The sequence below is a fragment of the Tauraco erythrolophus genome, chromosome 25 (assembly GCF_009769465.1).
Source record: "Tauraco erythrolophus isolate bTauEry1 chromosome 25, bTauEry1.pri, whole genome shotgun sequence".
Lineage (NCBI taxonomy): Eukaryota > Metazoa > Chordata > Aves > Musophagiformes > Musophagidae > Tauraco > Tauraco erythrolophus.
The window spans coordinates 1,633,414-1,646,395 of NC_141489.1; the positions used below are offsets into that span (position 1 = coordinate 1,633,414).

Below are 12,982 nucleotides of genomic sequence, written 5' to 3' on the forward strand. Positions count from 1 at the left end.
CGGAGGGGTAGGGAGGCTGCCTGGTACCTTGCAAGTGAAAGTAGGGGTGACTTTGTCTGGGGTGTCATGGCCCTGCTGCCCCGTAACACCCGGACTGACTCCAGCACACACACTGCTGGGGGCCACAGGGCAGGCAACAGGTTGCTACTCCCCTGACTGGTTCCTGGGGGAACCTCAGGCAGCCCCTGGTGTGGTTGGGCTTCCCTCCATCTGCCCCGACATGAGTCTGTACCCATTTCTCTTTGCTTAGAGCTTTATGCTGCTCCTGATGCTTTGGGTTCAGAGGGGTTACAGGGGAGGAGGGAGGGTGGAGAAGGGAGCACAGCCTCAGATTTGGTGGCACAAACATGGGTAATGATGGACAAGGACCAGGATATTGCAGTGGTTTGTAAAGCAGTGGTGTTTTTAAACAGCTCTTTGGTCTAACATGAATCTGCAAAATATTGCAGCCCAAAAACTGTTTCTCAGACATTCCTGCTGGGTAACTGGGAGCTGTGCACTGGCAGCAGCTCGAGAGGGGAAACAAAAGGATGTGCATGGACTGAGGGCCACTCTCTTTTCTACAGGCTGTTCCACGGAGCAGGTGAGCGGTTGTGGCTCCTTCCCAGCAGACCTGGAACCCCCGGACGGGTACGACGGGCGCTCTGGCTGTCACCACAACACTCCAAACCTGTGGTCGAAGTCCGTGTCTGTCTGAGAGGTGAATGTCTTTCCAGTGCAGTGGCGATGAAGGAGCTGCTCCTCAGACCTGGGGAGAGATGCAGAGACCTGCTGATGAGTAAGAAACCACCATGAAAATGAAAGTGTTCCCCCCGACCTGTTCTAACAGCTTGTGCTGGGTTTTTGACTCATGCAGAGTCGCTGAGGCAGGGCATGGCGCGACAGTCGTGTTAAACACTTTGGGTGTTTGTTTTCCTGTGTCCCCTGTCCTGGGGCTGTCAGCTGGGGAGGACAGAGAGGCACTGGGCAGTGTGGGAGGTGGTGTGGCAAGTGATTCCTCTGCGTGGCTGGTGTGCTCCCTGATGGCAGGGCACACCTGGAGAGCAAACAGAGGTGCAGCTCTGTGCGTTCATCGGTGTTTTGAAGTCAGTGTTTAAAAGGGTTCTTCTCTGTGATGGGACACTTTAGAGCAAAAGAACTGGGAATCCATCAGCTTTGCCTCCAGCAGTGTGGCTGCAGGTGTGGTTGAGAGGCTGGGAGGTGGTGAAGGTAAAAGGAGGGGTGAGGAGAGGGCTGCTGGGCAGAGGCAGCGCTGCAGGCGCAGCAAGCACAGGCAGGAATGCAGCAGGGCTGCCCGGGGAGTGCAGAGCAGGAGCTGCACCTGGGATGCTGCACAGGTGGGGGTGTAGCTCAGGGGCAGAGCATTTGACTGCAGATCAAGAGGTCCCCGGTTCAAATCCGGGCGCCCCCTCCCCTTCTCCTCCTTTTTCTCCAGAAAAAGTTGGTTCGGAGCTCTTTACTTCAATGTTTTTTCCTTCTCCAAACTGCCTGCAGGTTCCGTCCTCTGTTCGATCAGGTGCTGGCCAGAGGTAAAGCAGCAGCTTCCCAGGAGAGAAGAGGGCTGAGAGTGGGGGGATTGAGAGGAGAGGTGAGTTTTTCATGGGAAGCTGCTGTTTTGTGCTGGGATTGGGATTAATTTGTGGGTGTTTGATGTGATTGTTGGTAATTCCCAGGGAGCTTCCTGCTGGGATGGAATACAGCAGACAGGGGGTATAGCTCAGTGGTAGAGCATTTGACTGCAGATCAAGAGGTCCCCGGTTCAAATCCGGGTGCCCCCTCAAAAATCCTTTTTTTGTTGGGGATTTGGGGTGTTTGTTCACTGGAAGGCTAGCTGATAACATCACCTCTGCTTCCTTTCCTATTACTGCTTTTTCATGTTACAGTAAGAGCTAAAAATTGTGGGGAAAAGTTCAGACCGAGGTAGTTGCTGTGTTGAGTTATAGAGTGCTCAGAGAGAACTGAGTGCAACTGGGAGAGGAAAGAGTGTGAGCTGGGAGGAACTGGGCCAAGGTCGCCTGGTAAGTGACGCAGAGAGACAGTGTCTGTGTCCTGTGTTGGAGCATAAGGACTCAGTGTCTTGGCTGCTCTCAGATTTCAGGTTTGCGATTTCTGCAGCAGGGTTTGGTTTGTATGGAACAGAGAAGTGAAAAACTGAGGAAGAACATAGTTTAAATTGTTTTGTTGGTGCACAAGCAGGTGTGCAGGAGGGGGGTATAGCTCAGTGGTAGAGCATTTGACTGCAGATCAAGAGGTCCCTGGTTCAACTCCAGGTGCCCCCTGCTTTTCCTCTCCTTCAACCTTCCTTTTGTCAAAGAAAGAAGATGGAGAGCTCTTCTGGGGTCTGGTGGCTTGTGCTGTGTGCTAAGCTTTGGTTTCTGAGCTCTGTTACTCAAGATATTGAGCCTCTGACTATGAGGAAACTGCAGGGGTTGTGCACTGTGTAAGTAACTACTCACAGTCTTGTGTGTACTTTTGTCTGTTCTTAATTCTGTGTAGTAACCATGTTTATCATAATTTATTATATTTAACTCGCTTTGCACCCTTTTGCAGGCACATGAAGGTGCACAGGGGGCTGTCAAGTAATAAAATCCAACCAGTGGACATAAAAACATACCATCTGAACGTTTTTGAAACCTCTTTGCGCAGGTGTTGTGCCAGGGGGGTATAGCTCAGTGGTAGAGCATTTGACTGCAGATCAAGAGGTCCCTGGTTCAACTCCAGGTGCCCCCTCTTTTCACAGAATCTTAGAATGTCAGAGATTGGAAGGGACCTCAAAGGATCATCTAGTCCAATCCCACTGCCAGAGCAGGACCACCTAGATCAGATCCCACAAGAATGCGTCCAGGTGGGTTTGGAACATTTCCAGAGAAGGAGACTCCACAACCTCTCTGGGCAGCCTGTTCCAGTGTTCTGTTACCCTTACTGGGAAGAAATTCTTCCTCATGTTTAAGCAGAACCTCCTATGTTCCAACTTAGATCCATTTCCCCTTGTCCTATCATTGCATGCCACTCTTTTCCTCTCCTTCAACCTTCCTTTTGTCACAGAAAGAAGATGGAGAGCTCTTCTGGGGTCTGGTGGCTTGTGCTGTGTGCTAAGCTTTGGTTTCTGAGCTCTGTTACTCAAGATATTGAGCTCCTGACTATTAGGAAACTGCAGGGGTTGTGCACTGTGTAAGTAACTACTCACAGTCTTGTGTGTACTTTTGTCTGTTCTTAATTCTGTGTAGTAACCATGTTTATCATAATTTATTATATTTAACTCGCTTTGCACCCTTTTGCAGGCACATGAAGGTGCACAGGGGGCTGTCAAGTAATAAAATCCAACCAGTGGACATAAAAACATACCATCTGAACGTTTTTGAAACCTCTTTGCGCAGGTGTTGTGCCAGGGGGGTATAGCTCAGTGGTAGAGCATTTGACTGCAGATCAAGAGGTCCCTGGTTCAACTCCAGGTGCCCCCTCTTTTCCTCTCCTTCAACCTTCCTTTTGCCAACATTTGTCATGGAAGGAAGACGGAGAGCTCTTCTGGGGTCTGGTGGCTGGTGCTGCGCACTGAGCGTTGGTTTCTGAGCTGCAGTATCTCAGGAACTGAGCCTCAAACTGCAGGAGCTGTGCACCACGCCAGACACATCCCCGTTCGTGTGTACTCCTCTCTGTTTATGATTCTCTGTAGTGATTCTCCTTACAGCCTTTGGCAGGCACATGAAGGTGCCCAGGGGGCTGTCAAGTGGAAGAGTCCAGGCAATGGATGTAGAAACTTGGCTCTGTAGAAATATTTTTAAAACCACCTTGTGCAGGTGTTGTGCCAGGGGGGTATAGCTCAGTGGTAGAGCATTTGACTGCAGATCAAGAGGTCCCTGGTTCAACTCCAGGTGCCCCCTCTTTTCATCTCCTTCAACCTTCCTTTTGTCATAGAAGGAAGATGGAGAGCTCTTTTGGGGTCTGGTGGCTTGTGCTGTGCATTCAGCGTTGGTTTCTGAGCTCCATTACTCAAGATATTGAGCCCCTGACTATTAGGAAACTGCAGGGGGTGTGCACCATGTGAGTAACTACTCACCGTCTTGTGTGTACTTCTGTCTGTTCTTAATTCTGTGTAGTAACCATGTTTATCATAATTTATTACATTTAACTCCCTTTGCACTCTTTTGCAGGCGCACGAAGGTGCACAGGAGGCTGTTCTGTAAAACAGTCTGGCCAGTGGATGTAGAAACTGGTCTTTCTATAGAAACGTTTTTAAAACCTCCTTGCACAGGTGCTGTGCCAGGGGGGTATAGCTCAGTGGTAGAGCATTTGACTGCAGATCAAGAGGTCCCTGGTTCAACTCCAGGTGCCCCCTCCTTTAGCTGCTTTTTCACCATTTCTTCTTCCAAAGTCTCCTCACAGACAGACAATGGAGAGACTTTTTTAACCCTCTGAGATCTTGGAAATCACTTGGTGATCTTTTGCCAAGCATGAAATCAGACTTTGACACTTTTCCCTCTCCTCTCCTGAATAGTGCACATACACACAAACAAGCCAGCTCAACAGAGGTGCTGCTGGTCTAGTTTTTCCTGTCTGAGTAATTGCCGTTAATTTAAATAGGAATAAGCGTGTATAATGTCCGTCTAGAGGAGGGGAATCTCTGCTGAAGTGTTTTCAGAAGGTCGCTGGGGCTGTGATGGATAAATCAGTCTGCAGCCTCCGCTGTGTGTACGCCCGCGGGGCTCGAACTCGCGACCTCTCCGCTCGGAGGCTGACGCTCTACCCCTGAGCTGCGCCCCCGGCGCGGGGCTGCGAGGGGAGGGGCCTTTGGCGGGAACAGATGGCTCAGGGGCAACGCGCCGGGCTGGGAACTGGGACGTCACAGGTTCTAGCCCCACGCCGGGCCGCTGCCAGGGGCTGCGGAGCCCCGGGGCTGTGCGAACGCGGCTGTGCGGGAGCAGGGAGGCCGGAGGAACAGCCGGGAAGGCTGCGGGAGCTGCAGTGAGCCGTTATTGTCATTGTAACACCCGGACAAACCTGCCCCATGAATTACATCCCGTTCAAATTACTAACCCGAACCCCCAGGCGCTTCTTTGGAATTGCTTCCACCAACCTCATTTGGAACAGGCTCGAATCTTGTCTTAATTACAGCGCGAAACAAAAACAAACCAGTTTTTCACCTGGTGTGCGCAGCAGAATAGCATGGATATCGACTCATTTAAGTTGGGAAAGAACCTGAAGATCATCTCGCCTACATGCAAACCCGATACTCCCACCGCAGGGCGCTTTGGAGGGAACAGTTTTCTCCTGCTGAGCCAGTGATACCTGGAAAGGAAACTGAACTTCCCAAGACTCGGTCTGGAGTTTTAGAAAGCGCCATTCTTTATTGCAGCGCTGGGTGCACGGGGGATTTCTCCTCCTCATGTGCACACCCGGCTTCTGGACAGAAAATTAGTTATGCACTACAACATGCATAATTCATAACTTATTTACATATTCTGAAACAATCGGTTCATTTTCTCTCGCTTTACATGTGAATTCCTTCGCACACTCAGTTCTCTTCTTCCTCCGCCCCTTTCTTTTGGGTCTGGGGTGTACAGGGGGTACATCTCCCCCGGATCTCTCCCTAAACCCTCCATGAAACTCTTACACAAAAGCTTTAACCCCTTTACTGCTGGCTAACACCAGGGTGGCCCTAAACCCCATCAGCGGCGGGACGTGTTCGGCTGACCGGGATCCTCCCTTCGCGCACCCCAAAGGCCTGGGGCTGGATGTGGCGGAACCCTCCGGGTGCAAAGGGGCACCCGGATTCGAGCTGCACCCTCGGGGGACCGGCCACTGCTGCGGCAAACGGACCGCGCACGGCCCCCGCGGGACGGGGCTCCCCGTGTTCTCCGCGCCGCCCGACCGGCTCCGCCACGCTGGTGCGTTCAGCTTTTCCTTTTTCCCTACCGGGGGTTCCGCTCCGCTCCGGCCGCCATCTTGCCGTCTCCCCTCCGCGCCGCGGCGGAAGTGACGTCTCTGAGCCGCGCCGCGCGGAACGGGCGGAGGCGCGGCGCGTCCTGATGACGCACGTCCAGGCCCGGTAGCGGCGGAGGAAGCGCTCGCCCCACCGCCGCCATGGGGGGAGGCGATCTGGTGAGGAGGGGAGCGGGCGGGGGGCAGCGGGGAGGGACCGGGAGTCTCCCCCGGGGCTCGGGGCCCCGGGCCGGGCTCGCGATCCGTCGGGCGCGGGTCCGCCGGGGCCTGCGGCCTTTCCGTGCCTCTGGCAGCGGGGCCTGGGGCCGAGCGGGTCTCGGTGGGGCGGGAACGAGCGTGTGCCGCTCTCTGGGGCGGTGGGGCTGTGGGCGAGCGCGGCTCTGAGCGGGCCACCCCCTCCGTTGGCCACCGGCGAGGAGAAGCGGCCGTTTGTTACCAGTCCCGTTCCGCTCCTCCTCCTCCTGCAGAACCTGAAGAAGAGCTGGCACCCCCAGACCCTGCGCAATGTGGAGAAAGTGTGGAAAGCCGAGCAGAAGCATGAGGCCGAGCGGAAGAAGATCGAGGAGCTGCAGCGGGAGCTGCAGGAGGAGCGAGCGCGTGAGGAGATGCAGCGATACGCTGAGGACATGGGCACTGTCAGGTGAGGTGGTGCTGGTGGTCCCCAGGCCGGTGGCTACCAGCCCTTGCTGGGGGCAAGCTCTGTCTGGTGCTCCTGGTGCCTATGCGAGCCAAGCGTTGAATGTCTCCGATGCTGAAATGTTTCCAGTGCCTTAAAACGTAACTTTAGAACTGTGAGAAGACAAATAAGATGGTCGTCTTTGCAACAGGAAAAGAGAAGAGAAGCTGGAGTGGATGTATCAAGGTCCTGGAGGCATGGTGAACAGAGAGGAGTATCTTATGGGTCGCCCTGTGGACAAATACGTCTTTGAGAAGGCAGAAGACAAGGATGCTGGCTGTTCCAGTGAGACAGGACTTCTCCCAGGTTCCATTTTCGCCAAGACGGGGGCCAATTCTGTCCTAGATATGGCCAACAAAATCCGGGAGGATCCACTTTTCATGATAAGGTACTGCCTGTGGAGTGAAAAGCAGTAGTAGGTCAGACAAAGCATCACTAGTAACAGCTCACTGAGAACTGACTTTCCTGTCTTTCTAAAGATTGCTGTTTTGCTTAATCTGTAGAACTTGCCTGTTTTGCTGCTTTATGTGTTTTTAGAGCTTGTGCTTGATAGGTATCTTTCATGAAAATATGATCTTTTCACTTGTTTGAAAATACTGCATTTCTTTTTTCTGCTTTAGAAAGAGAGAGGAGGAAAAGAAGAGAGAGGTTTTGAATAATCCTGTTAAAATGAAGAAAATCAAAGAATTGGTAGGTGTATCTCAGTACTCCTTTACAGACTCAAAGCATAAAATACACTGAACCAAGGAGAGGATCATCGGTCAGAATTATTATTGTTTAGGACAAGGAGCTGAGTTCTGTTTCCTTACTCCCAAAAACAAACCAGAATAAATTCAGCTTTTTGTAGTACTGATATAGTAGAGCAAGGTTCCTTATCAGTCTCTCAGCAGGAATTTAATTCTTTTGCTTTCAAATTCAGTGTTATTTTACCCTTCTTGCTCTTCTGGTGTGCATGGGGTGGTTTTAGCTGGTGAATAATTGTTGATTTAGTACTAGGGAGTGAGCACAGGCATGGGATTTGCCACACACTGATACCAAACTGACGTGAGGGCAGACTTCACTAAGCTCAGAGGACCTTGCTAAATAGTTTAGGTTTTGTTCCAGGAGCCTTTCCACAGAAAACTCTGTTGCTTTGCCTCATGGTACTGACTGCCCACGTGTAGAGACAGTCATTATTACTAATGAGATGGTGTCTTGCTTTATAGCTGCAAAACAGTTTAGATAAAAAAGAGAAAAAGAAGAAGAAAGAGAAGAAGAAGAAGCACAAGAAACATCGACATCGCAGTTCTAGCAGTGAAAGTGACAGCAGTGATGATGAGCGAAGCAAAAATAAGTATGTTTTGAGGTTTTATAGTAAAAATGTCATGACTCCTGGTTAATTTGTTTGGTTTTCTTGTCTTTTTCTAGTTCTCTCTGAGTTGTATCTTCCTAATTAATACTCTTAATTTGCCTAAATGTTTCTATATGTTACTTACATTATTATTAAATTATTTTTATGACATTTTAATGTTAAAAAAAAATTGTATTCTTGAGTTTAATCTGTTTCAAAAGTACTGTTCTGTTTTCTCTGTAGGTCTCAGAAAAGGATGAACAGTTCCTCCTGGAAACCTGCTCCTTCCAAAGTCCCGGGCTATGGCTTACAAGTAAGCACAGGTGTTTCACACAGCTCTTTCAGTGCCCTGAGTTAGGAAAGAGCAAGAGTTTTGGCAGTTTGATGCAAGACTGCTTCGCCGGCCAGAAGAGGATTACGAGGGGAACATGGAATAATAAAGTTCAGATTCCATTTGGAGCCATCTGAGCCTTGAAACTCAAGTTGTTCAGATCGTGGCAGGACTTTTCTCTGCTCTGAGTTCAAGTTGAGTTTTATTTGGTTTCTCTTCACAGAGTCACATATCTGTTTACTCTGCGTGGCTCCCTTGGAGGTTCAGTTAATGAACATCATACAGAAATTATCTTTTTAGGCACAGGTGTTAATAAGAACCTAGGAAGTGAGATGAGTAAATGCAAACCTTCCTGCACGTAGCCTAGTCTGAGGTCTCCTCTGTGGCCTTACATTGTGCTCCTACAAGACGTCTCTCCTGAAACACACTTTTCAATTCCAGGTTAGAGACTCCGACCAGAGCCACAGATCTCGGAGCTCTCCAGCCGCTGGCCAGGAGAGGGCCCCCCACCATCACCGGGACCGCTCCAGGTCCAGGAGCCAGTCCCGCTCCCCTCAGAGGCGCTCCAGCAAGAAGAATTCGGAGCAGTCTGGATGCAGGGGGTCAAGATCTCCTTCTAGACACAGTAAACAGTGAGTCTAACCTGGATAACATAAACCTGGGGCTGCTGGTGGGGGAGTTCTCTGGAATCAAAATCCCTCTTACCCAGTCCCTTTCTGCCACTTTAGCGTTCTGACCACGTTATTGCTCAGTTCTGGATGGAAAGGCAGGAGCTACCCAGTTGTGCAGGAGCACATGGGTTAGCTCCTGGAGGGCACCAGGAGCAACTGCTGTCTGCAATTGTGCTCTCCAGTTGGGACACCCTCCTTCTAAGTGCACCCTTTGGGTGTTGCTTGTACCTGTGCTTTATTTGGGCTAACGATTCTCTTCAAAAAGTATAATTGTTGAGTTATCTTAGCTAAATGCTGGTAAGATCAGACACCAGCATTATTTATATATAATAAATATATTTATTGTTGGCTGATGAAATAATTAAAACTGAGTAATCTATTTGATGGGAAATTTACAGTACAATAAGAGTCGTTAGAATTTATTTTCAAAACAGACAGGTAACGGTTCTGTAATTACAGGAGACATCTTGGTTTCAGAATGTATACGAAAGATCTGGGGAAGGTTTAGAGGTGTGATAACGTGTGTTCATCTGCCCTAAAAAGAGGGTGTTTCTGGGTTTCAGACATAACAGTCGGGAGGAGAAAGGGAGAGCTAGAAGCCCTTCCCCTAAAAAGAGCTATCGACGACAGCATGCTCCGGGTTACACAAGGTAAGCGGGATCTTGTTCCTCTGCTTTTGGATGGAAATTGCCCTGGTTCTTGTGGAACAGCTGGGTGTGATCTGTGAACCAAATTTTATTCTGTTAACTAAATGGATGGGATCGGATGTCCAGAATGTCAAGCAGACAGTCCTGAAGTGCTCAGTTTGGTGTTCTTGAGCTTGATTGTTAGTTAACACTGACACAAGAAGGACATGGAGCTGTTGGAGCGGGTCCAGAGGAGGCCACGGAGATGATCCGAGGGCTGGAGCACCTCTGCTATGGAGACAGGCTGAGAGAGTTGGGGCTGTTCAGCCTGGAGAAGAGAAGGCTCTGGGGTGATCTTATTGCAGCCTCCCAGTGCCTAAAGGGGCTACAGGAAAGCTGGAGAGGGACTTTGGCAAGGGTGTGTAGTGACAGGACATGGGGCAATGGCTTTAAACTGAAAGAGGGGAGATATAGATTGGATATAAGGAAGAAATTTTTCACTCACAGGGTGCTGAGGCACTGGAGCAGGTTGGCCAGAGAAGCTGTGGCTGCCCCATCCCTGGCAGTGTTCAAGGCCAGGTTGGATGAGGCTTTGAGCAACCTGGTGTAGTGGAGGGTGTCCCTGCCCATGGCAGGGGGTTGGAACTGGATGATCTTTGAGGTCCCCTCCAACCCAAACCATTCTATGATTCTATAACACCTTGGTCAGCTTCCCAAGCCAACTCACGTGGCTGTTGGTTCTCCATGTGTTTCCATCACTGTGCAAGGCAGGAAGGTGAGGTCAGTCTTTTGTCCCACAGACTGTTAATTAGAAGCATTCTGTGTCACTGTCACCAGGAAAATGTGACCTCGACAGCATCATTTTACCAGTCAATTAAAACCAGGAAGGCTGAAAAGAGGAGGAAACCAGGTTCTTTCTGGGGGTGTGGTAAAGCAGGACAGTTAGACCTGCACTTACAAGCTTTGCTAATTTGCTACCAAAGGAAAAGACCTGTTAAACACCCCGAATTTTGGGGGGTGTAAATCATCTCAAAGAATGGAAAGCAAGAGGGGGGTGGGGCCCAGCGTGCTATCGATTCACAGCAGTGGTGTTTTCTACACGAACAGAAAGATCTCTCCAGAGGAACTAGAGCGTAAACGCCAGGAAATGGTGGAAAATGCCAAGTGGCGGGAAGAGGAGAGAGCAAATAACCTCAGGAAACACCGAAAGGAGGAGGAGCTGGAGCGAGAACTGGAGAAACTCGACTCCAGAGATGGAAAGTTCTTTAAGTGAGTGTCTCTTATTGTTTTTTCGTTCAGGGGAAACATGGGCCACAGCTTCTCAGGAGTGAGTGATGGCCTCAGCATTTGAGATGTTTCAGACTATGGTATAAAATCCACCTTTGCTGTGGTGTACAGTAGAAGTAGTGACATCCACTCTTCCCAAATTCTTTTCTTAATCCCAAAAATAGTGATTCCTATGATGGCCTTGGTAGCCAGACTCTGAAACCGGTAATCAGTTATTTTTTGCCAAACTGCAAGAACGTCTAGGAGTGATTTACATGCAGATATTAGGAATTTCTCTGGTTTTAGGACCTTGCAACAGTCTTAGGTCTGCAAGGCCACTGGGAGCCTGTATCTCAAGGGCTTGTGGGACTGAGACCTGTACTCAACAAGAAATAAGACCATTTCTAAGCACAGGTGGTAACTTACAGTCCTTGTGAATATGGCAGACAGAGGAAATTGGAGTGGCACGAGACCTTCCAGGAAGTGCAGTAGTGTGTGAGAAAGATCCTATGGCCAGCGTTGTGTCTTTTGGAGTTGCTGCAGCATGTTCTCCAGGCTCTGTGAATTAATCAGAGAACGTACACTAATTCCTGAAACTATCTAGAGCTAGGATCACTCAAGGGTGGCTTAAAATCACAGTAGGTTTTCTCCATGAGCAAAATCTCTGGTGGAGAGGGTTTTTTGTGTGTTTCCTCATGCAGAAGAATCTGGTTGAGCTGACACACGGTGTCTGTTGGCATGTTTGGAGAGGGAGTTGGGCGTGAGGAGATGGTTCCAAAAAGCACAGGAGTGTGATCTGGAGGAGTAAAAGAAAGCGAGTGGTCCCAAGGATCCCTTCTCGCTCCTGTGGTTCCTGTAGTCATTCAGAGCGTGAGCTCTGGCATGCAGCTTCCCAGAGGACTGCTGCCCTCAGTTCAGGATCGCGTTGCTTTTCCCTCGTTTGCTTCACAGAAAGCAACCAAGTCCCCCGCGATGGATGCGTTTGTAATTAACGGTTCATTATATTTGGAAGATGGAGGAGGCTTGAGAGCTACTGACTATATTTCTGAGCACTGACCTTAAATAAGGCATTGAATCTGCTACAAGCCAAACTAAAAGCTATTCAGCTCTTGCAGTGCAGGCTTTAAGAGGAAATAACTTGCTGTTTTCTTTGCTAGATTAATTTAGGTGGATGACTTGGGGATGGTGAATCCTGCTAGAAAGGGTGTAATGTTTGGAAAGAGATTCTGATTTCTTTCTTTGGTTCGATTTTCTGCAGTCGCTTAAAACTAGAGAGTGCATCTACTTCCACCCTAGAAGATCGGGTGAAGCGCAATATCCACTCCCTTCAGAGAACCCCTGCTGCCTTGGAAAAAAACTTCATGCAGAGATGAAACTTGTTCTCCCTCTGCTCCTGGGCAGAAGTTAAACGGACACTTATTCCAAAGGTGAGACACCTCCAGCACAGACTCGCTGCTCTCTGCAGGAACAGTTACCGTCTCCCAAAGAGGGGCTGGAATTCCGTGCTGCAGCCCGCGGCGTGTTCTGGACTTCTGGCATCGCGAATAGTTTTGTAACGAGTACGACCTTGCAAGCAAACCTTTGCTGGAGAACTCGTGAGCCCTTGTCTTCTATTTTTAACGTATTGCCAGATGTTTTCCTTCTCTCCGCACCTTGACTGGGATTATTTTTGTATATTGTTATTATCAGATTATGCCGGGTGATAACTGCTTGGGCAGACTGTCCAAGCTCTTCGCGTGACGGAGCAAAAGACCTATTTTTGTTAGTCCTTAGAAACGGGAGCAGAACAGATTCGCGGGTGCGTTAATTTCATGGAATTTGATAAAGCTACACGAGTGGCGGACAAAATCCTGTTCAGTGCTGTCACTGTCTCATGCGTGGGTTTGGGGGGGCGATGTTCGACGAGTCTGCGAAATGTCTGTAGCCGTTATTTGGTTGCTCACAGATTTGAGTGATGTTTGACCCAAAGGAGGCTGCTTCGAAGGGAAAGGAAACGAGCAGAGCGTAGCTGGTACAGCACGTATTTCTCTGGGATTTTGTAATGTAAGTAATGTGTATATGTACAGCACTGTAGATCCTTTTTTTTTTGTTTTTCTTTTTTTAAATTAAGAAACTTTACTGTCATTTTTAACTGTTCTTTGT

The 12,982-nt window shown here is 49.4% G+C and overlaps 1 protein-coding gene and 7 non-coding genes across 9 annotated transcripts; all 8 read left to right on the forward strand.

The window, feature by feature from the left end:
• Nucleotides 1–1,339: 1,339 nt before the first annotated feature.
• On the forward strand, nt 1,340–1,411 carry TRNAC-GCA (transfer RNA cysteine (anticodon GCA)). The gene has a single exon. It is a non-coding gene; the product is annotated as a tRNA-Cys (tRNA).
• Nucleotides 1,412–1,706: 295 nt separating this feature from the next.
• TRNAC-GCA (transfer RNA cysteine (anticodon GCA)) lies at nt 1,707–1,778 on the forward strand. Its single transcript has one exon. It is a non-coding gene; the product is annotated as a tRNA-Cys (tRNA).
• A 429-nt stretch (nt 1,779–2,207) lies between these two features.
• TRNAC-GCA (transfer RNA cysteine (anticodon GCA)) lies at nt 2,208–2,279 on the forward strand. The gene has a single exon. It is a non-coding gene; the product is annotated as a tRNA-Cys (tRNA).
• Nucleotides 2,280–2,658: 379 nt separating this feature from the next.
• Nucleotides 2,659–2,730, forward strand: TRNAC-GCA (transfer RNA cysteine (anticodon GCA)). The gene has a single exon. It is a non-coding gene; the product is annotated as a tRNA-Cys (tRNA).
• A 659-nt stretch (nt 2,731–3,389) lies between these two features.
• Nucleotides 3,390–3,461, forward strand: TRNAC-GCA (transfer RNA cysteine (anticodon GCA)). The gene has a single exon. It is a non-coding gene; the product is annotated as a tRNA-Cys (tRNA).
• Nucleotides 3,462–3,809: 348 nt separating this feature from the next.
• Nucleotides 3,810–3,881, forward strand: TRNAC-GCA (transfer RNA cysteine (anticodon GCA)). The gene has a single exon. It is a non-coding gene; the product is annotated as a tRNA-Cys (tRNA).
• Nucleotides 3,882–4,264: 383 nt separating this feature from the next.
• Nucleotides 4,265–4,336, forward strand: TRNAC-GCA (transfer RNA cysteine (anticodon GCA)). Its single transcript has one exon. It is a non-coding gene; the product is annotated as a tRNA-Cys (tRNA).
• A 1,713-nt stretch (nt 4,337–6,049) lies between these two features.
• On the forward strand, nt 6,050–12,971 carry CWC25 (CWC25 spliceosome associated protein). 2 transcript variants are annotated; one of them, XM_086626542.1, is made up of 10 exons: nt 6,050–6,099; nt 6,408–6,580; nt 6,768–7,004; nt 7,237–7,306; nt 7,822–7,949; nt 8,190–8,259; nt 8,719–8,909; nt 9,512–9,598; nt 10,658–10,843; nt 12,099–12,971. In XM_086626542.1, the coding sequence occupies exons 1-10, from the start codon at nt 6,082–6,084 to the stop codon at nt 12,211–12,213; spliced, it is 1,275 nt and encodes a 424-aa protein (XP_086482668.1). In that variant the 5' UTR covers nt 6,050–6,081; the 3' UTR covers nt 12,214–12,971. The 2 variants fall into 2 exon arrangements, with proteins under 2 accessions (XP_086482668.1, XP_086482669.1); XM_086626543.1 differs by having other exon boundaries at nt 10,682–10,843.
• The last annotated feature ends 11 nt before the right edge of the window (nt 12,972–12,982 follow it).